Source organism: Carya illinoinensis, chromosome 9, assembly GCF_018687715.1.
Source record: "Carya illinoinensis cultivar Pawnee chromosome 9, C.illinoinensisPawnee_v1, whole genome shotgun sequence".
In the NCBI taxonomy this organism is placed as follows: domain Eukaryota; kingdom Viridiplantae; phylum Streptophyta; class Magnoliopsida; order Fagales; family Juglandaceae; genus Carya; species Carya illinoinensis.
Window position 1 is genome coordinate 43,327,754 of NC_056760.1, and position 23,948 is coordinate 43,351,701.

The 23,948-nt window shown below is 34.9% G+C and overlaps 1 protein-coding gene across 1 annotated transcript; it reads left to right on the top strand.

The window, feature by feature from the left end:
- Positions 1–3,971, top strand: LOC122277323 (prosaposin-like). The gene is made up of 5 exons (XM_043087282.1): positions 1–125; positions 1,194–1,390; positions 1,918–2,115; positions 3,163–3,222; positions 3,643–3,971. The coding sequence occupies exons 1-5, from the start codon at positions 11–13 to the stop codon at positions 3,802–3,804; spliced, it is 732 nt and encodes a 243-aa protein (XP_042943216.1). The 5' UTR covers positions 1–10; the 3' UTR covers positions 3,805–3,971.
- The last annotated feature ends 19,977 nt before the right edge of the window (positions 3,972–23,948 follow it).

Below are 23,948 nucleotides of genomic sequence, written 5' to 3' on the forward strand. Positions count from 1 at the left end.
TTCAGGCACAATGGAGGTGAGAGTTGGGCTCTTACTTCTTGTAGTGTTGGGTGCTAGTTGGGCTTGTGATGCTAGACAACTGGTGAGCACTGAGTTGCATCGTGGGAATGGAATTGAGATATCAGGTGAAATCTTCAACTGAACTCTTAATCTTGTTATTGTTCTTTAGCAATTTGCATGTTTTCATTCTTTCTTTCTTTTTTTTCACTTCTTAATCTCTAATTACCATTATATTTACTTATAAAAATATATATCTAATTACCATCGTGTGAGGGCTGAGAATGCAAATCTCAGCCCTTTCTACTTGTTCGAACCATCCAATTAGAAATTTGGTTTGCACATAAGAATTCAACAGGGATAGGTTTAAGTCCTTGTAATTCAGCATGCCTTAATTCACTTTTCATAGTTTTAGATAAAACTCCAAGAAGGTACTGCTTATGGCCTGTCATAGAACTGTTAGCTTAAGTATCTATTTGTTGTCGGTGGTGCCTTTCATATTTGACAACACTTTTTTAATAGGTAACATATTTGATAACACTCAAACTTAGCTCAGCCAAAATTACAGGCACACAGGCTCTCTCTCTCTCTCTCTCTCTCTCTCTCTACACACACTCAAACCCACACTCACACACTTTCACTGTTTAATTTTAGGGCTTTCTAGGTTTAAATCCCACAATTAGCTTAAATATTTTGGGACATGATACACCGGGAACTTTACTTTGGGCTTGCTAAGGCCTTTGAATAAGAAAATCATTACATCTCTACATCAGTTTGCAGCCAAATATTGAACTTGGTTTAGATTTTCTTCAAACAAGTGCATACCTTGCCCAAGTGTACTGGGTGGTAAAAAGAATGCTCCCTGTACGTGAAAAAGTCGGGCACTTAAAATGCATAAAGATATAATAAATTTTTTACTTATAAAAAAAAATATCTCATCAACCTCATTATATTCTTTGACATTTTGCAAAAATTTATGCTTAGAAATGTAATGATTACTACTTGTAGGTGTCACCAAACTATAATCGTATTTGCCAAAAAATTATTTCTGTAAGAATGAAATCTACAGGTAGCTTCTATCGGCTATGCTAAGAAATTTAATGGTCCATGTGTGCCTTTATTTTATTGGATAAGTAAATCATTTATTTTGTCATGAGAATGTTACAAAATTTATGTTGGCACATGTTTTGGTTCAGTTATGGAGATCAACTACCAGGATCATGATATCAAAGTTCAAAGTATGGAGGAAGTTTTAGGGAATGACAAAGTATGTACATTGTGTGAGGAGTTTGCTTCGGAGGCACTGGATTACTTTGCTGAAAACAAGACCCAGACTGAGATCCTTGCTATCCTCCATCTAGCCTGCTCTCAGGTTGGCTCGTTCAAACGGGAGGTATATTTACTGTTTTAGCTGAGTTACTACATTAGATCAAACAAGTTAATTGTGGTGTAAAACAGTTAGCGCTATCCCTGACCCCCAAAAATTCAAGAGGAAACAAATTAGTTTTTGGTTGATCTCAGCATCAGATCTCAACCACTACAATTACTTTTAATTTTTTTTCATGTCTAACTCCTCATACTTACTGAGTGGTGATGCTGATTGATTTTTTGAATTAATATATTTAATGATGTTGAATGGTCAATTTTACCTCCTTGTGCTCAATTTGAATTGCTGATAGGTTCTATATATATTTATAGTTATTCAAGAAGTATTCTTCATAAGAAAAGAAGGCATGGCCCAAGTACACTTCATTGGAAATTTTTGTGTCAAATAAGTATGTGAAAGCTTGGTTTTATGTATGGAAACATATAGAACATTGACTAATCTTAAAACTTAATTGTTGTTTGATTCCCAATGGCTGTTACCCTTCCCTTTTTTTTCTCTCCTAACTCATCTTTTTCCTTTTTGCATCTGCAGAGTGCATCATTTTGGTGGACTATCATGCTCCCCTCTTCTTTTTAGAGGTTTCCTCTTTAAAACCTGAAGAATTCTGCCGAAAAGTCAATCTCTGTCAACAAATTGCTATGGTTTCTTCTCAATTTCATGAAGACAGCTGTGGGCTTTCCCACCGTGCTGTTTCAGAAATAGAAGTTAAGTTGAAAGATCCTGACACACAGGTATGTTCTTGCTTCATTTCCTAATCATAAATCATTATAACTTTGAATGATTTATTTCAATTTATGAGCAAGTGTTGACCTTTCTTACCTTGACACACACATGGTTTTCCAGTTAGTATAATTAAAAAGGCACTAAGGTTTACAGAATGTTTAAGTTTGGGACATATGTCTCATATTATCACATTTGCATATATAAATATATATATTCACACACACACAGAGACTGAAGCCCTATACTGCTTCTGGACATCATCTAGCTGAGTTAGATTGCTGTTATATGGATGAAGGCCCAACCCAATGAGAATTGTCACCAAACTATATGCATAACTGATGCCCTCTTTGAATTGTAAGCAAAATTCATTCCAAAAGTTGATGAATAAAATGAGGTGGACAGATAAAGCAAGAGTGAATGTAGTTCCCCGGCCTTTAGATAGTAAAAGTGTTTTATCTCATCTCATCCTACATAAAATATAATAAATAATTCGACTTTTTCAAATCTCAAAGCAATAATAATATTAAAAAATTATATTCTAACAATATTTTATTTAATTTTCAACTTTCATCTCAACTCACTATCTAAACGGCACCTAACTAGTGGCCGCTACTTTTTAATTATATCAAAATCAATATGATGGAATTTGAAGATTACAATTTACAAATTCAACTTGTGATTGAAATATCAATGTAAAAATGTATTGGAAATGACGGTATATGAAAAATGCACAGCACTTCAGTCTGCTGCATATATATTTAGATATATATGGAATTTAAAGTTGATAATAGAATCTTGAAGTTACATAGTTGCGGTATTACTACCAGCTTAATTTTAGTCATAATTTCATCATCAAAAGAATTTTCATGACCCATTTTGTCAGATCATTTGTCTAATTTTACCTCAATTCTATCTTGTGGAACAAAACAGGGATATATCTCACTATAAACGAGGATATCTCAAACCAAAAACACAAAATTCTAAGGTCCGATAGACCATTGATGCTTACTGCTGATTAGGCAACTAACGTACATCTTATCGTACTTTTATGTCAGCTAGAGATCGTTGAGTTGCTTTTGGAGGCATGCAATTCCATGGAGAACTATGCGAAAAAGGTGAGAACAAATATAATAAATTTTTTGGGGGGTTCTAATCAAAGAAATTAAGTTGAAATATACCTATCTACTCGGTTGATCTGAATAATTGATTTATTTTTACTTATCAAAAAAAAAAAAATGATTTCTCATGTCCCTTAATCTATGTGGAGGGTCTTAACACCTTAATGATGCTCATTCTCTTAACATGCTTGAGAACTGAATAGGTATCTTTACGATTAATGACACAAGGATGCTTATATATTGGCCTGTTCAAGGTCGATCAGTGGAAAAAGAGAAGTACCAGAAAATGATAACCAGGCCTTCTGTTTTTAGTGTTTAGGGACATGTTTTGGAATGAGATATTCATGATCAAAGAAAGTATTACTTTAGTGTTTATCAACTGTACTTAATTTTATAATATCCTAAATTCTTTGGCAGTGCAAGATGGTTTTCGAGTATGGACCTCTAATCCTAGCCAATGCAGAGAAAATCCTGGAAACAACAGACATATGCACCACGCTTCATGCCTGCAATTCGCCTGCAGCTTGTAGCAATGAAGCATCACACTCGACAAAAGTATCTGTGCTAGCCGATTCTTAGTTATGGCAGCAAATATCCAACGGAGTGAAAATGCACATTCGGACGATATTTATTCTACCGTTCAATGTATGTATGTATAATAATACAACGTCATGATCATGGTGCTTGTGTTGTACATTATGTGCTCTATCCCAATCTACTGCTTACACGAAAGTTATTTTATCTCATAATGTTCCACAGTTCTAGGATATTCCATTTTCCTAAGTTGATGAGTTTTGTTATCTGAAAGCAGACAGCAATGGATATTTATTTCATTATTGACCGAGTAATAATACATTGAGAAGGATAGATGAAAAATACTTTCAGCAATACCCGTTGGAAGCGGTGCAGTTAAATGGTTGTGCATTTTCCGCTGCTTTGTCGCAAAAGATGTTTTTCTTTAGGAAAAAAGAGGATGAAACATGCGCAGATGCATGTTAAAAATTTAAAACACTAGTGGGAAATTGTGGCATGTGGAACATCATCCTTAGGATGAACCCATGTGACAAAATTAAAAAGCACGTAAAAGGCAACAAGCTTTTACGGTTTGACATGTCCTACAACAATTCCCAATGGTACGGTATTTACATGGACTTATGATCAATAGGTTTTGGAACAGTTTCCCCATGTCAAAATGCAGATCAGTAATCTCTACTAAAGAGCTAAAGTGTAGGCATGAATGAAGTGTGCTGGAGGTGTCCAATGGGAGATCTTCAATGCTCAAGTCAGAGAAGGATTAATAAACATAAGAAGGCATAGAGAGTGGTTTTCAGCATTGGGCCTAAAGTCTCTTTTAACTTTTATAGAGTTCCTTCTCCAGTGGTTACCCCAAGTAAGAAGAACCGTAGTTGTGGCAAGAAAAAGAGACTTCTGGCCCAATGCTCAAAACCCACCTTCTGTCTCTCTCTCTCTCTCTCACACACAAATGGCCACACCCAAATGCAGTAATCCGTAATCTGATAGCACAAGCCTCACGTGTACAATCGTACTAGCTTGCCATTTATTTACGTGTACGGTATCTGGACTAGCTAAACTTTTGTGACCATTAACAGTAAATTCACATGCAATTGTTAAGAGCGGCCAAGCAATGGAGAAAAGTACTAGAGATCAGAAGAAAAAAAAGAAGTGGACTGGCTTCCATTATTGTATGGTCTACGTGAAAATTCTCTTTTAAAAGCAACAAAAGTTACAAAACTAAGCTTTGAAAAGATCAAGAAGGAGTGTTGCTAGCAAAAAAGAAAAGAAAAAGATCAAGGAGTGCTGGCCGTAACACTTTCCCCGATTTCTCGACACATAAGCTACTCGTTTCACAAAACTACGTACCGGTAATTACTGTCTTTTTGTTGGGGTCTGAAATCCGTAACGACGATCAAGTGGGATTTAAATAGGCCTAGTGACAGTATCCCAAAAGAAAATTCTTTTTATCATCCTTACATTTCACATATTATATTTATTTTAATTTTTTTTCATATTTTCTATAATAAATATGTAGTGTGTGGATGATAAATAGAATAATTCAATTAGTTTAATAAGAATAAAATGAAATAAAAAATAAAAAATAATATTTTAATATATAAAGTGTGTGGTGTGGAATGATGTGTAGCATTCCTCTATCCCAAATCATTGGAACACACACACCCCACGAGGCTAGCAAGACGAGCACAAATCTTGTGGCATGTACTGTGCAATGTGACATGGGGAGAAAGAGTCGTCTGACACCATTAATGCTGAGAGAATTAGATAAACGCAATCAAGTGCCAAATCCAACTGTCAGAGGACGTGCCACTAAAATCGGGAGAGGAAATGTCGCCTGAAACGATTAAATGACAAAAAAGCCATGCAAGTATAACCAAGAACCTAGGCTTGACGTGTGGCAAAGCAGGGAAAAGTAATAACCGTCTATTTTGAAGGTAGGAGAGTTCAACGTATGTGACTATAGAAAAATAAGAACAAGAAAAACAAGGCAAGAATGAATTCCCATCAAACTGTAAAAGGATTTTTTTCCCCATGTTGGTCCATATAGCAAGCCCATACGGGACCTCGGGGGATGGGGGAGAGAGCTCAATCAGGCCCAATAACTCTCCTCTAAAAGGAGTCATTAGACCTCTACAGAGTACTCGGCCCATGAGTAAAACCAACCCATGAAGCAACCCTCATATGGGAAAGGCGTACGGTAGGGACAGATGGGACTTACCGCCCTGACACTCTCCAATGACACCTGGCCCTCGGAAACCTGTACAGACAAGTGGGTGAGAGATGCGATGGACCTTCGATCTTCTGACAATGGGCATGGAGAGGCTTATCAATGATCATCCGAGAGTTAAAGTGTAGTGAGAGATGTGACGCCCCCAAATTCCATCTGGGATCAGACGGACATTTGAAGCGTCGAGACATGCAACACAAGGTTACATGCCCCCGTTCATGACATATAAGATGCAATGTTCCTAACATGCATCTAACATTATGCAATATTTGCAGCGGATAATTTTTTTCTTTAGCAATACTATGCACCAAATTGAAAATATCCCAAATGCTTAAAACATACTTCATACATAAGGACCCATTGAGTAGATCACAACACTAGTCCAAAATGGTTATGATCCAAAAAATACTAAAGATGCAACTCCATTGTACAAGTAGTAATTTATGTTAACTACTATATTAACATTGACGTCGCACCATCGCTTAGTCAACTGTGTCTAGTTGATCAGCTCCTGATTCTCCTTCAGGTCCTGTAACAAGATCTACCATTCGGGGGGAATGGTAGTTAGGACTACCAAAGTGAGATTTGATTACAAATCTCAGTAAGTTAACAAAAAAACTTCCACACAAGCTAATGATGCATGCATGACAGTAAAAACATAAATGCATAATCAAATTCATAAGTAATTAAAGCATAACTTGGCGTACAACATAGCATAATTGACATAACTTAAATTGAAACATGAACTGAACTTGACTTGACATGAACTTGATCTGAAACTTGACTTAACATGAAAAATACATACTCCACAGTTGTTGTGGCCTCATGTATTCTACGTGTAAATACATACTCCACAGTTGTTGTGGCCCCATGTATTCTACACAAACTTGACTTAACATGAAAAATACATACTCCACAGTTGTTGTGGCCCCATGTATTCTACACATACTGAATGTACTCAAGATGAAACGTGACTGGAAAACGAAAGGACTGGAGCCCTAACGTAACATAACGTGATTTGAACGTAACTTGAAATACATGACCAACTTGAGATAGAAACATTTCGTAACATGGCATAACATATAATAGACAACATATTTAACATGACATACTTGTAATGTACAGTAATACATGACAGAATATATTATGTAACAGATAAAAATTGATGACAGAATAAATTCTGTATAATAGACAATTACGTGATAACTTGGCATGGCATGACATATATGATAACATACATACATACATTGTAGTTCCTTTACTTAGCACACATACACAGTAGACTGCTAGTAAGTTAAAAGCTAACTTACCTCGATCTCCGCGTTTCTTATAAAACTTCAAGTGCGACCACGAGGAACTGTAATTAGTGATTCTAAAAGTTAGAACTAAATCACTAAATATTTGAAATATAGAAAATACTAACTTAAAGAGTAAAATTTTTCATTTTACTCTTTACATGTGGAAAAATGACCGTTTTACCCATAACTTAAGGATTTTGCATACTAACTCCAAAAGTTTCTAAAATTTACATTCCTCATGTAAATTTTGTCCTAAACTTAAATATCAACTCAGAAAAATTTAAAACAAAATACAACTATGAAGAACACACTATGGTCGAAACATCCATAGGTCATTTCCTTTTATTTTTGTTGCAATTCCTTCCAACTTCAAAACTCATGCTTAAACCAAAATTTTGCAACAAACATCTTCCAATCCTAAGTTTAAAACCATACTTAAAACATCCATTTAGAAAAAGCTAATAATCAACACCAAACTTTTTTGTAAAAAGATCCAAGCACTTGAATCACAAGTTTTGACCTTAAATTAAAACATCTCCAAGAATTTCAAAAATCAAATCTTACTTCTAACATATTCATAATATCATCCTAACATCAACCATGCTTTAAATCATCAAACTAAAGTTACCAAAATCACAAAATAACATTTGGAGTTTTTGGTTTTACACTTAGTCCAAAAACAGAAACTTTTTCCTCAACTAGTTTTGATAAATCTCTTGATCTATGACTTATAAATATATGATCTTCAAACCAAACCATTACATGATTTAAAAAGATGTCCTAAAACATATACAAGCTTCTAATTCAAGATCACATGGTTAGAAATTAACCAAAACATAAATTTAGCCAAGAATATCCACACTTTGGCTTATCTGAATATCTCTTTGCATAAAATTTCATATCTTTGAAACTAACATCAAATATCTTCAAAATAATAATATAACATGTATATAAGATGTTTAGGATCCTCCAATAAAATTATCAAAGTCATTATAATAGGTTTAGACCACCAAAGAGTTAAACTTTCTCAAAACAGAAACTGTTTTTCCTCTTCCAGTTTCTAAGTTTCTAAATCTAAGAACATCTTTCATCAAAACCTTTAATCATGCAAAAATCCTCAACCAATAGTCATATATACATGTTAACAATACTCCATAAAAATTTCGGACCAATATCTATCCATTAGCTTGGTCAAAAACTCCAAACTATAACATATTCTCCAGTTTACCTCCCAGAATGACCTTTCTATAGTTTATATAATATTTTACTGACCAAATGATCTTCAAATGGGGCAAATAAAATATCCATGTAAACTAGACTCAAAAAGGAACAACTTATATGAAGGATACTTTATGATAAAACACTTACAACAGCTTTGAAATTGGCGTGCAAAATACCTCCTAAAAGCTGTCCGAGAGAGAGTGTTTGATATTCTTTCAATGGAAAGTGTAAATGAAGATAATTTCGTGGGGAGAGGTGGCTGGAGATAATTATAGATGAGATATGGAAGAGATGAGGCTGGAGTTGAGAGTTGAGTGTAGTTTTCTCCTACCCAAAATATCTATAAAAGATTATCTCATAATATTCTATCTAATAGTATCTACAAAAAATCAACTTAAGATATTTTTATCTAATAATATCTATAAAAATCAACTCAAAATATTTTTACCCAATAATATTCATGAAAATTACCTTAAGATATTTCTTTTTATCCAATAATATCTACAGTTTTGAACAGACGTTTTGTCCGAAAATATGAAAAAATGTTATTGCGCCATAAGACTTTAAATAACCCTCCGAGTCTAATGGCACAAACCATAATACATTTTGACACTTCTAACTATCTTCAATAATCAAAAATACACTTCTGATACCATAGTAAATAATAACACTAACTATATAGTTAGACAAAAACCTATACGATTAATGGATTCGTGAAAACTTATGGGGTTTTCACGAGATTCCTAAAGTTAATAGAAATTTCACAATTGAATTTCTAGCGGGCTGTTACAAGGGAGTCACGCCGCATTAAAAGATTCTGACTAAGTAAACAGTTAAAGTGACATAAGCGAGCTGAGGCAAGGTATAGATTGTCCTTACCCAAAAACCTAGTATAAAAGTTGACCCCCAGGTACGAAGAACTCCATCTGATTTGGCTAAGCTCTCTCACAAACTATTAAAAAAATATACTAACTTAAACATCGTAGACTCCCCAGCCTCCACCAAGGCCTCTCTCCCTATGTGTTTTCTTAAATGTGTAGGTACAAGGACCAAGACCCGAGTTGCAGGAACCCGGCCTAAAGATGTATATAACACGACATTAACAAAAATCATATAAAAAAAGAGAACCTTTACTTAAAAAATTTGAGAAATGGGTGCAAAATTTATACTGCAACGGAAAAATAGTATGGAAAAGGAAAGCATTTGATCAAAACAATTGAAAGAGGATCAGTGGATATAATATGAAAGGAAAAGAACTTGTTAAAACAATTGAAAGAGAGGGTCATGTTGAGATGGATACAAAGAAATTAGATTAAGATTTTCTATAACTCAAAAAGAAATAGATGGAATTTTTTAATCTAATTAAATCACAGTATTAATACAGATGAATTACGAATTTATTGTTTATTACTTTGCAAAAATTAAAAAAAAACGTCTAAAATGAATGAAAATATTAATTTATAATCTTCTTTACAATTATCTTTCCTTTCTATATATAAAATAGAGAGTCCTTTTATAAAATTAAAATTTATTTTATATAAATTAATAAGATTATATTGAATAACATGAACTGACTTGTAAAATAATTTGTAAATGAATTTTGTACCTGTAATTATTCTAAAAAGGAAAATCACTATTTTACACGTAGCAATAAAGCCTGATAAGTAGTAAGCACGCGATCCTGATCCTCATGGTCGGTTTGTGTGCTAAAAACGGTGTCACATCGTAGTGGATGCTTCTCCGTCGAACCTCCACCCTGTTGTGGAGGTACCATTGTCTCTATCTTCCATAGAGGTAAGGGTGAAAATATGTGACACGACCCGTTAACCCAACAAGAACACGACATGATAAAAGCGGGTTAGGGTTTAGGCTTAATCGGTTCGGGTTAAAACAGGTTGACCGTTAAGACACGATTGCTTAACGGGTCACTAATAGGTCAATCCGTTAAAAAAATTAAATTTACATTTATATCCTTAAAACTAAAATTCAAAAAACTGGAAACCCTAACCCAAAAACATTATCCCATGGATTCCCACCATTCCCACGCCGCCCCCCTTCAGATTTTATTTTCTTTCTATTTTAGTGTTTTTACAGTCCAGACTCACACTGCCAGCTGCCTCTCCTCTTCTCAAGTCGTTGCCGACGTGTCTTGGTCTTCAACGGTTCAACGACGCAGCAGCAGTAGCGGCATAGCCCCGACCTCTTCTCACGCAGCAACAGTCCACGACCACACCCAGTGGCACACGGCGGGCGGCGCCACGCCCACTTCTCAAGCCCACGGCCACATCCAATTTCAAAGGTAAATTTTCAGATTAGGATTTTTTTTTTCTCTAGTTTTTCAGATCTCTAGTTTTTTTTTTCTTTAGTTTTTCATATCTCTAGTTTTTTTTTTTTTTTTTCTCTAGTTTTTCAGATCTCTAGTTTTCTGTTGAGCATTGTTGCTGAGTCTAAGGTAATACCTCACCACCCCCGACCCTACTCATTGTTGCTGAGCATTCCTGATTCACAGGGCCATTTCAAATTAAACGCTTAAGAGTCGGTGTTTTTTTTTTTTCCCATTTTCATAGTTTCTTGTATCCAAGAGTAATTTACATTTTTTTTCTATTGATTTTATTTGCTTATGATGTTTCTAATTTGTATAGTGCTTTTATCTATTAGTTAAATCTTTTGGGAGAAACTATTAATCATTGGTGAAACCGATAATGGGCCTCACAGCTATTGTAGCTGGGAAGGAGGTATTTTAAGACGACTTCCAATTTGTTTATTAGTTGTACAGGTCTGTACAAAAATCTAGGAATGTCATTCAATTTCCACTACAAGAATTTTCATAACATTTATTCTGCTTTTGCCGTCATATCTTTGTAGCTGTCTCCTTGAATGCTTAAATGATATTGTTGTCTGTTAAATTAGCATTCATATTCTCTATGCATATTTGCTGAAGAAATAAAGTTAAGCCAATATTGCCTTTATTTGAGAAGAACTCTACCTTTATTGTGTGCATATCACTATTGTGGATGTTAAATTGTGGCAGGAGTTGGTATAGTTGTATGACACTAGTGAAAACCACAAACAGAGAAGCTCTCCATACCAATATATCTAATATAAGTAGCCGAGAAATTTACAACTCGGTTGGGTTAAACTGAAGTCCCACCGAAGCAAGTACCACAAAAGGCATTGACTTGCCTAGGTTATTATTTCATATTATTTCATTTTGGTCATTTTGCAAGGAAATGATTTGATTAAGGGGATTGAATGGGGGCAGATGGTCCAAGCATTTAACATATTATGGTGGATGCAATTGATTGAGCTAAATCTTATATTGAACTTAATTTTTATTTAGTACATATGTGCAAGTGACCCTTTTTTGGGGTTTTTTATTTTATTTTATTTTTTTCCTTCTTTAAGTTTTGAGTAAATGGTAAATACTAACTACAATAATTGTTCTTATTGTTTGTTGTTGTCAGATGAGTGAGGTAGAAGAACAAAATGAAGATTTTGTTGATTTAGACTCGTTGGATTCAGAAAGTTTTCAAAATGAGGAGGCTAAAGCAAAACGAATGAGGCGATCAAACGTGTGGAGTTTTTTTGAAATGGTTCCTGAATCTGAGAAAAAGGATGGCAAGCCACAAACCAGGTGCAAGTTGTGTGGAGTTACTTACATGGCTGCAAGCAAATATGGAACCGGAAATATGAAGCATCACATTGACACATGCCCTAGGAGAAGTTCCCGAGATATTGGTCAGTATTTGTTGGCACAAAATAGTGGATCTAGATCTGTTTCAGTAGGTAATCTTAAATTTGATACTAATGAATATAGAGAATTGTTGGTAGCCACTATTGTGAAGCATGAACTGTCTTTTAGATGTATTGAATATTCGGGGGTGAGATCTTTATTACAATATTTGCGTCCAAATGTTCCAAGTATTTCTAGGAATACTGCTAAGGCTGATTTGGTTAAGATGTATCATCGAGAAAAAAGAAGAATTAAATGTCTCTTAAATGATTCTCCTAGTAGAATTAGTTTGACATCTGACTTGTGGACTTCTATAACCACTGATGGTTATATGTGTATTACATCACATTTTTTGGATAAGAAATGGGTCTTACAGAAAAGAATTTTGAACTTTTCTTTCATGCCACCACCACATAATGACATCTCTTTGTCTAAAAAAATTTATAACTTGCTATGTGAGTGGGGAATTCAACACAAGATTTTTGCATTAACTTTAGACAATACTTCTTCTAATGATGTTTCAGTAGAATTGTTAAGAACTCAGTTGAACATTAAGAAAGCTCTTGTTTGTGATGGTGAGTTTTTTCATATTCGTTGTTGTGCTCATATTCTTAATTTGGTAGTGCAAGATGGGTTAAAAGAGATTGATCATGCTATCCAAAAAATTCGTGGAAGTATCACGTATGTGAAAGGATCACAAACAAGGAAAGTAAAATTTTTTGATTTAACAAATCAAATGTTTTTAGATAGTAAGAACGGGTTAAGACAAGATGTCCCCACTAGATGGAATTCTACTTATCTTATGCTTGAGAGTGTTATTTTCTATCGCCGTGCCTTTAGCCATTTGGAGTTGACCAATTCTAATTTTAAGCATTGTCTATCAAATGATGAGTGGGAAAAAGTGGAGAAGATTAAAGGTTTATTGAGTGTTTTTTATGAAGCTACTTGTAACTTTTCTGAGACAAAATACCCTACAGCAATCTCTACTTTTCAGTAATGTTTTTGATTTATTTTACGTTAAAGCGGCACTATGAGGGTGAAGATGACTACATGAAAAGAATGTCTCGTGAGATGCTTACTAAGTTTGAGAAATATTAGTCTGAGTTCAATGTGTTGTTAGTTATAGCAGTTATATTGGATCCTCGATACAAGCTTCATTTTGTTGATTTCTCTTATACAAAGCTTTATGGAGATTGTTCTATTAAGTTTATGAATGTTCGGACCAAAATGGCATCTCTTTTCATGGAATATAGTTCTTCTAGTGTTCTCACTTGTTCTACCATGACTTCTGAAAGCAATGTTAGTGGAGTGGAAAGTGAGTCCTCAGTTAATAAACAAGTATTTCAGGTAATATCAAATAATATTTTTTGTTTAATGATTTATATTATATTGTTGTTTCATATCACATATCATTAAGAAACATTTTTATTTATTTTTTGTGTACAGGAATTTGATTCATTTAGACATGATGATCTTAGTACCCATTTGCACAAAAGTCAATTAGATCTTTACTTGGATGAACCTATGGCAGATAGAAATGCAAAGATTGACATTCTTTTCTTTTGGAAAGGGAATGAATTTCGTTATCCTGATCTTGCTTGTATGGCTCGTGACATTTTGAGTGTTCCAGTTTTTACAGTTACTTCTGAATCTATTTTTAGTGTTGGTGGACGTATCATTGATCAGTTTAGGAGTGCACTAAAATCAGATATTGTTGAGGCATTAGTCTGCACAAGAGATTGGTTACATGGCGATGAGCAAGGTAATATTATTTTTAGTTTATTTAATAAATGATTGTCATTTTTCAATACAATAATATTATTTGATATAAAATTACTCATGTCTTTTTTTTAATAGAAACACAAGAAGTTGAATTGGACGAGTTAACTGAAAATGTAATGGAGTTGGAGATCAACAATGGCAAAGAGGATGCTCCACTTCATTCTTCAAATTGTTGAAGTGTTTAGATTCGTGTTCATATTTGGGATTGTATCATTAATAGGTTTAGAACGTGTTTTGTTTATTATATTTGGGATGTAATTTTAATATTATTACAATGTGTACGGGAATGTGAAACATATTTGTGGATCATATTTGTGTATCATATTTGGTAATTGGTACTAATTATTAGGATTTTAATGTTTGTATTTTTATTATTTGGATTTTAATTTCAGACTTGTTGTTAGCTTATAATCAGGTTAAACAGGTCACTAACAGGTTGAAACAGATCGTGTCGTGTCGTGTTAATTTATTTTTGTTAACGGGTCATATCGTGTCGTGTTGTGTTGTGTCGTGCCGTATCGTGTCAATTTAATTTATATTTGTTAACGGGTCATATCGTGTCGTGTCGTGTTGACCTGTTATCTTAACGTGTCGTGTTCGTGTTGAAGATTTTGATACGAAATTCTTAACAGATCGTGTTCGTGTTGACTCATCAACTGTAATGTACATACCTTGACACGATACGAATACGACCCGTTGATACGATTTGACACCCCTACTTATAATGGATAAGCAAAGCATGAATCCGAAAGTGTAGACTTTCGGCTTTCATCATTCCCACGGCCACTCTTTGCAATCAACTTTTCCCGTGGATAAGATTTTAGATCATCATCGATTTGGATACATGATCAGTACAATTGGATCCATATCTCAGTATTTATCTTGTGATAAGATATTTTTTTCTTATTTAAAATCTCTAGATTTTTTTTTTTTAAATCAAACTGAATCCACGTTAATTATTTTTATTTTTATTTTTATTTTTTCAAGTACATTCATGCAAGGTATTCATTAGTCCCCCTAGAAAAGATAATTAATTATAAGGGGTCGAAATGGAAATGGTGCTGGTTGTATTTCTTCAGAAAATTACATTCTTATGCAAATGATTTTAAGCTTTCTTCCTTGGCAAATTATTATCAAGATAGATATAGTCGTTTTTGTTTCTTTTATTCCTTATTAATTAACAAATTAAGATGATGGTATAGTTATTTTTGTTTTGTAATTAGCAGACGATGGGAGTAGCACCGCCCATAAAGAATAGCTCTACAGCCGCACATGCGACGATCTCAACATTGCAAAATATTTTATTTTATTTTTATTTTCTTAACATTTTTAAATATTTCTAAAAAAAATTATTATTTTTAATCATTAAATAAAAATAAAATTACAGACAGATGTAATTTCATGTGAATCGTTACATCTATAATTTACAAAACAATTAGTAGAACATATATATTCTATAAGTAGAACATGAACTTTGTGTTTTGTCAAAAAGGTGTATATATAATCCTAATTAGCTTTGCTAAACTTACATATTTTCAATTTTGCGCCACATATATATACTCAGCTGCTTCAATGAGCTTTAGTTGATTGTTTTTTCGGTAAGTAAGATATTTTGTAACACGGGAAACAAGTCAAACAACAGTCATGATACTTTTTTAAAGGATGATTAATCTAATTTAGCATGATATTTATAATGGTTCTACTTTAAGAGCTAGATTTGTGACCATTAAATAAAGATAAATATTTTACTTATAAAAAATTTTATAAAAATAAATTTACAAATTATTATTAATATGATATGTTAGATTATAAAATTATTTTTATTATAAAATAGATATAATATATTATATAAACCTACGTCACTTTGTAAATTTATTTATGTGATTTTTTGTGACTTTAATGTTATTTATGTATATTATGATATTTTATCTTACGTTGATAAGTAAAATAATTAAGATATTTTTATAATGAATATTATCTTGATAATACCTAAGATAATCAAAATAAATAACTCTTGAAATGACGTCGGCTTGTGCAGTGTCATGACGTGTATGGCTCTTTTAGGTGACAAGGAAGGTCACAGCTGGACCTATATCATACCTGGCTCTTTACTTGTAGTCTCCTCATTGGTTATGTTCACGAATAGACTGTTCTCATTGGTTATGTTTAAGAATAGACTGTTCTTTATGAGGGGCTGTATCAGCTATTATAGTGTCCAATGTTAACGTTGTTAGTGCTTGAGAAATATCAGTTTGTGTGGTTTTCTTTGGCAGCCACCAACAAATTTTGGCTATGTGTCCCATGTTTCTGCAATACATCTAAAAAATGCCAGTTGAGGAGTGAGTTGCCGAAACTGACCATCTGTATGTCCAGAAAACCAATTACGCTTTTGATCAAAACTTTGAAGCTGGGAAACAAAGCTAGTAAGTTGTTGTAAAAGGTTCATATTGTGGACCAAAGCTAGTAAGGAGACAAAAACGTTTTCCTTGTCTGACTTTGATTTTTCAATAGCTGCTAAATTGTCACAAATATTTTTTAATTTTCATATACATTTCATTTGTGATGCCTCCAACTTTTACGTACAGACATATGAAAATCGAGGCGTCAGGATAATGACAATACGGGTCACATATCCCATTAAGTGTCTAGTGTGTGTACATACAACACATGTACAATAAAATTAACGCAGCGGTAATAAAAATCTTACAACTAGATAACAGAATTTTGTTTAAATACAAAACTCTCTTAAAACAAGCGTAACAAAATATTACAAGTTTAACATTGTTTCAAATCCAAATTACATAATATAAAAACAAGTAATATAATTTCCAAAAGTAAAACAACTCCAAGACAATAATATGGCGGAGTCGCCTTCTTGGACTCAGCCTCTTCCTCTTCAACCTCTGCATCAAAATCTACGGTACTAAAAATAGTGCTGCAGGGAAGTAATAATCCAAACACTACAAGATAAAAATATATTATACTTAACAATATGCATGAAAGGATGCCAAATGCACATGTCCTAAAATTCACATTTTCCACGCACACCAAAATCTCATTTTGGCCCAAAACATATCCTTTAAAACAAGTTTTTGCCATTATCCCAGATAACGGCTCAAACCAAGAAAACCACATTTTCCCAGAAAATGGATCACAAAGTTCACATATAAAATCTCGCTATTTGCCCAGAAAATGGCACACAAAAAATCCTTTAATCCAACTCGCCATTTTTTTAGAAAATGGCTTATATCCGAAATCCAAAACCAGTTCCAATTTAATGCATGTACTATGATCTCCCCTAGGGATCATCCGCACACTTTGGCTCCTATGCCACACCGCAGGTAACTACCACGCATGTGACATCTAAACGAGCGATACCCAGTCTCGCACCCAGCGCTTACCTGGACCAGGCCATCCTCTAGTCCCTGCTAGCCAAGGGACTACGGAGTCGACACGACAGCGTTACCGTATCGTGCGATCTGGTCATCGCCCAGCGACAACCCAGGAGATGTCACTAAGTATTATCCACTCCCGAATGACCAGAAAAGCTCCACCGAAATAATACCTCATCCCGGCTTGGGGTCGTGATACACACGCACCCGAAAATCCATTTACACAGATAAAACCAGTTTTTCTCAATTTAACACATGCACATGTATGCACCATGCAATGCACACCTCAAGACACAATTTATCCAACAAAACTCAACATCAACAATAACCAAACAACTCTGTCTTCAAATCTATCCGACCCCCAACTCCTCTGACTCAGTTCGGAATAACCAACTAGTCATAATTTATTGTAAAAGCAATAATATATTTAAATCTAAAATGAAGTTTGGAAAATACTTACAGTGCTATAAAATAATTTTCAGAGGATCAAAGAGCTATAAAAAACAGAGAAAAAGCAACGTAACAGTGCAAAAGCATTGTGGCTGTGGGTTGTAAAATACACACTTTTGAATGGGGATGATCCAAGGCTCGGGATTGATAGGAAATAGCTTAGAAGTGTTTATGAAGCTAGCGGAAGTGAGGGTTGGCCTTTGGGGGGTCGCGAAAAAAGCAGTAGAAGGCCAAAAAATCCCAAAACGGAAAGTGAGGTCGTGGGGGCTGCTCCGGCGATGGATCAGAGCTGGAAATGGGTGGTTTAGGACGGCAAGAGTTCGGCGATGAAGCTGTGAAGAGATGGTGGCCGGAAGTGGAATGATGGCGACGCTGGAGGGAAAAGACGTCGCGGCTTGGAGGAGCTCGCGGTGGTTAACGGTGGCTCGGATGGAGATGAAATTTGGTGGGGATGATCACCAATCGAAGGGGAAGAAATCTAGGTGGGTGGTGAGATGCATGGCGCCGGCGAACGGCGGCTCTGGGCGACAGAAGGAAAATGGCGAAAATGAAGGGGAGAGAGAGAGACAGACAGACGCGCGCACGAGAAGGAAAAACCAGAGGAAAAAGATAAGAAAAAGAAAGAAAAAGAGAAAAAGAAAAAGATAAAGTAGAAAAAGAAAAAGAAAAGATAGAGAAAAGAAATGGGGTCCAGTCCTCACCTCTGGTGTCCAGAAACTGATCCAACGAAAACAAGTTTAAAAGCTATAAATTGAATAAAATAATTTAAACACAACATCTAGCTAAAATATAATGATTAAGTAGTAAAAACTAACAATTAAATTTTAAATCCAAAAATAAACTAAAATAAATTAAACAGCAATTTAAATACAAAACAATAATTAGTAATAAGAAAGCACCACAAAATAAATTTCACAACTAAATAAATCTAATTAAAATTTGATAATTTAAAAGAAAAAAATCAATATTTTAATTAAATTAAAATACTCATTCAGTAAAAATACACGTAAAAATGGGGTATCACAACCTTTGCGTAGATAAGTCATTTGCTGTTTCAGTGTAAATTCCCTTTCTTGAGAATCCTACGTATACTCATTTTTTAGTGCCTCCTAGACTGTGTGAGCTGTGTCTATGCCTATAACAAGGCCTAGTGCTTTCTCTGAGAGTGTTCCGATGAGCCACCCTCGCGATAGCCTGTCAGATTTTTGCCATGCAATGAATGCTTCTGTCAAAGTTTGTGTTTGTCTGTCTGATGTGGTATTGTTATATTTTGGAGGGGCTGGGTCTTCATTGGTAAGATGGCCAACAAGTTCTTGGCTTTCAGCAAGGGTCAAGGCTTGTTCACGCCATAATGGATAGTTGGAAAGGGTGAGTCAAAGTGTAATGAAATTTCCTATATTGAGTGAAAGTGATGTCATGTTTGGCTTGGTTGGAGTAGTATGTTGAAGAGTTGTGAGTGTGTGGGTGTTGTATGTCAAGTGCTCACTCCTAGCTCGATACCAAGAAGAGAAAATGAATATGTGGTAAACTGAAAAATATATTATTGTGAAAATCTGTCTTGAAAATGTGAGCACAAGACGTTACAAACATTTGTTTGAATAAACTAAAAAGCTATGCTAACTACTTAGCATAAAAGTTGCAGAAAAATCATTCAAATTACAATATCTGCAACTTATTTGAATTGTTGTTGTGAACTAGATGCAATCTCTTCAGACCTGAAATCCTCTTAATTTGTTGTGATCTCATGTGCAGCTGTTACATCTCCTTGGACTCCCATTTGGTTTGAACAAGTTGAACTTAGAACTCTGTTGTCACTCAAATTCTCTCCACTAACGGATAACAGATCATGTGAAAAAGCTTCCCTATTAATTCGATTGTGAGGATATGCAACCTTATCACTCCAAGATTTTAGGCATGCCTTATCTCTCATTTGATCCCCACAATTATCACTACTTCCGAGCTGTGAGTTGTCAATATTTAAGAATCCCAATGACACATTCTTATTTTATATAGAAGAGGACAATTTTTGAATTTAATGAAAATTTTTTACAAGATTGACTGTTTTTATTAGCCTGTATAAAACATATATAATTCTGTTCGAGTAATGTTCGGGTTAAGTCCTAATGTACAAATTTTGTAAGAATCTCTTATAAAAAAAAATTAAATTCCCAAAAAAAAAAATGAAATGAGTTTTTATACTTTTTCATAATGTAATCTACTTTTATAAAAGCGTCCACGAAATTTATATATTTCAGATTTGTATATATCATTATTCTGTTAGACTTTATGGTATGAAAAACTGCCCAGTCACATCTCCTATATTAATTCTAAGCTATCACAGTTTAACTTTTCAATTGAAAAATTTTACCCATCATCCTCATACTGTGCACCACAAATAATTTTTTAATTTTTTCTTTTATCAAATATATAGTATATAAGATAATAAGTAGAATAACTCAATTAGTTTAAGAAAAAAAATAAAAAAAATAAAAATAAATGTGATATTTAATGCGTTTGGACTATGAGTATGATATCTCTTCTCAATTACTCATACACATACTATCTACATACAACATAATACTCGCAATATTGGTGCAGTCTCCTCTCTGGTCTAGACTTTCATTGACCCCAGAGGTGGTGAAATAGTGGGTTCTGCGCAGAGCTCATCCAAGGTCTCTCAAAATAGAAGGAAAGGGCTAAAGATGGAAGGTCTTGAGGATATGTGGGGGCATCTTAGCCTCACAGTGGAAGAGGAAGTGGTACTAGATGTTGACAACTGAAGTGGGGAGGAGATTCAAAGGAAAAGCGAGAGGAGTCTGATCGGAAAGGTATGCTCAGAGCGTAATGTAGGGAAAGATATTTTCGGAAACACTATGGCAAGAATTTGGAGGATCAGTAAAAGGGCAGTGTTTCAAGAAGTTGAGAGAAATATTTTTGTGGTTACTTTCCCCACACATGCCGATAAGCAAAGAATCCTTGAAGGCAAACCGTGGTTGTTTGATAATGTGTTGTTTATCTTATTGCCTTACGACGGGTTCATGCAACCAGGGCGGATTGCTTTTGATCGTGAAGCGTTCTGGATACAAATTCATAAACTACCTCTAGGCTGCATGTCGACGAAATGCGGGAAACAGATTGGAGATTCAGTAGGGAGTTGTATTGAAGTTGATGTGGAGAGTGATGGAGTAGGGTGGGGGAAATGCTTGAGAGTAAAGGTAGAAATGCCATTGTGCAAAGTCGTTGCAAGAGGAAGATTTATTAATGTACAGGGAGAGAAAGTATGGGTCCATTTTCGCTATGAAAAGTTACCAAAAATTTGTTTTACGTCTGGTTGGATTCTACATGGGGAGAAAGGATGTTCTGTTCAAAAAGATGAGCATGGGGGTGAAGGTCCCAAAGGCATGCAGTTCAGGTCATGGCTATGTGCTGAGAGTACTGGTCTTTGGCGCTGGTCTTCATCTAGTAATGGTTACACTGGCAAAGAAGAGTGGAAGAAGGGCCCCTGAAATGGGAAGAAACGATGGTGAAGGGGAGACAAAGGCATCGGGAAGTAATATGACATGAAGGTGGTCAGAGCGAGGATCTGATAAAGGGAGATTTAGGCATATTGCACCCCACTCAACAGAATCTAATGGTGTAACAAAACAAAGGAATTGTTGCAGGAAGGGGCGAGGGGAAGGCACCTATGGAACAAGAGGAATGCCATGCTGAGGAATCTGGAAGTGGGGACCACGAGGTTGTTAAGGAGAACCCCTACAGATGCAGTAGAAACAAATGATAAATGGGGTCGTCACAACTAACAAGACTGTGAGATATCAATGTATAGAGGACAATAGAGACAATGAGCTTGATGAGCAAAGACATGGACCTGAGGGGCATGAGTTTGATGGTGGGCCTGTCGGGCAGAGGCATGGACCTGATGGTGGACCTGATGGGCATGGGTCTGGGCCCTCTCAAGAACACGGGTCTGTAACTCTGCTAAATACTTCCCCTTTAGTTTGCATGCATGAGGTAGAAGTAGTTGTGGCCCCGATACTTACTTTGAGTCTAAAGGAGCAAGGAGTGGGTAGTAGGTGGAAACGCAGAGCACGTGCTCAGAGTGGAGTTACTCCTGTAACAAGGAGATCATTTGGCAACAAGAGGATGGGGGAGATAAGTGATGAAGGCATTTGTTTCTTGGCAAAAGCTAGGAAGATAAGTAATGGGGATATACAGGAAAATAATGAATTATCATAGAAAATGGTGGAGGCTGCTAGTCAGCCCCACCAGGTATTATGAAAACATTGAGCTGAAATTCTCATGGGCTTGGAAACCCACGTGGAATTCGAAACCTTCGTAACCTTGTTATGAAGGAAGATCTCGTCATTTTGTTCATTCAGGAAACTAGGCTAAAATCCTGAAATGGATAAATGTAAGCTTCGGCTTGGATTTGCAAACTGTTTAGCAGTTAGTAGTAAGGGAAGAAGGGGAGGGTTGGCTTTATTTTGGAAAACAGAAGTAGATCTTTATATTTTACAATATTCAAAAAATCACATGCATGCTGTAATTGTTGAAAAAGAACAAGGTGAGAGGAGGTGGTTTTTTACAGGTATCTATAGATTCCCTGAGGTGACCAATAGACACTTAATGTGGGATCTTATGAGATTAATGAAGTGTGATGATAATTTGGGGTGGTTATTGATTGGTGATTTTAATGAAATTATGCACCAATATGAGAAGTGGGGGGGGGGGGGGGGGGGGGGGGGAGTGGATAGACCAAAGTGGCAAATGAACAGTTTTAGAGAAGCTATAAATGACTGTGGTGTTAAGGATTTGGGGTACCAGGGAAGTCCATATACGTGGTCAAATAGAAGAGTGGATTCTGAGTGCATAAGTGCTCGACTGGTTAGGGATCTAGCTAATAAGTTTGGTGTTCGAATAATCCTATGGCGAGTGTGGTACATGGTTCAGTAGCCTATTCTGACCATATTCCTTTGTGGATGGATACAACTGGATCTCAAATAAAGAGGAAAGGATACAAACCTTTCAGATTTGAGTCAATGTGATTAGGGGAGGAAGGTTGCTCTAAGCTTATAAAAGAATCATGGAGGGATAGGAGTGAAGAAGGAGGCCTAAAGTCTTTGATGCAATGGACTCAAAAGGTGGGGGAGAAACTGAAGGGTTGGAACAAAAAAAGTTTTGGCAATGTACAAGTAAAAATTGCTGAGGCCAAAGGAAGATTGCGTCTTTTACAAGAAAAGGACCTTGCTAGTTTGAACTGTTGAATCCAAGGTTTCAAGTTTTGTGTAATTATATATCTACACATGGATTTTGATGATAACAATGAATTCAAAGAATAAAGGAGTTTCAAACTCAAGTTGTCTACACAATGGAGTCAAGCACATCAAGAAAACAAGCATGAGCAAGAAGGGAACAAATTCACATTAAAGTTATAGAGTAATGTTGTAAATCTCTTAAAAATTCGAAATTAGGATTAAGGCTCAAAATTAATATTTTATCATAAAGCATTAAAATACATTTTCCACATGTGCGTTAATATTTTGAAAATTAAATTTGAAAATTTTGAAAGATGATTGATAGTCTTCTTTCACATGTGCATGCCTTGATTAAAGGGTTGAATTTTGAAAATATTAAAGATGATTGATTGTCATCTTTCACATGTGCATGTTTTATTTAAATATTTTCAAAAGTGATTGATGTTTTTTTTACTTATGCAAAAGGTAGATGATTTTGTTTGAAATATTTGAAAAGTAAAGTGTGCTCTTTTTGTCATATGCAAAAAGTAAAAGATTAGGTTTGATTTTTTTGAAAAGTAAAGTGTGCTACTTTTGTCATATGCCAAAAGTAAAAGATTAGCTTTGAAATTTTTGAAAAATGAATGATATTGTCTTTGACAATTGAAAAAGAAGAACCTTTTATTTGAATTTTTTGAAAAAGTGAATGATGTTATCTTTGACATGTAAATCTTTTTAAATTTGAATATGAAGTCTCATATGCCTATAAATAGATCATTTGAGAGCTTCACATTTACAACATCCAGAGCATACAACATTCATTCAAAACTTTCATTCTCTCTTCTCTAAGCA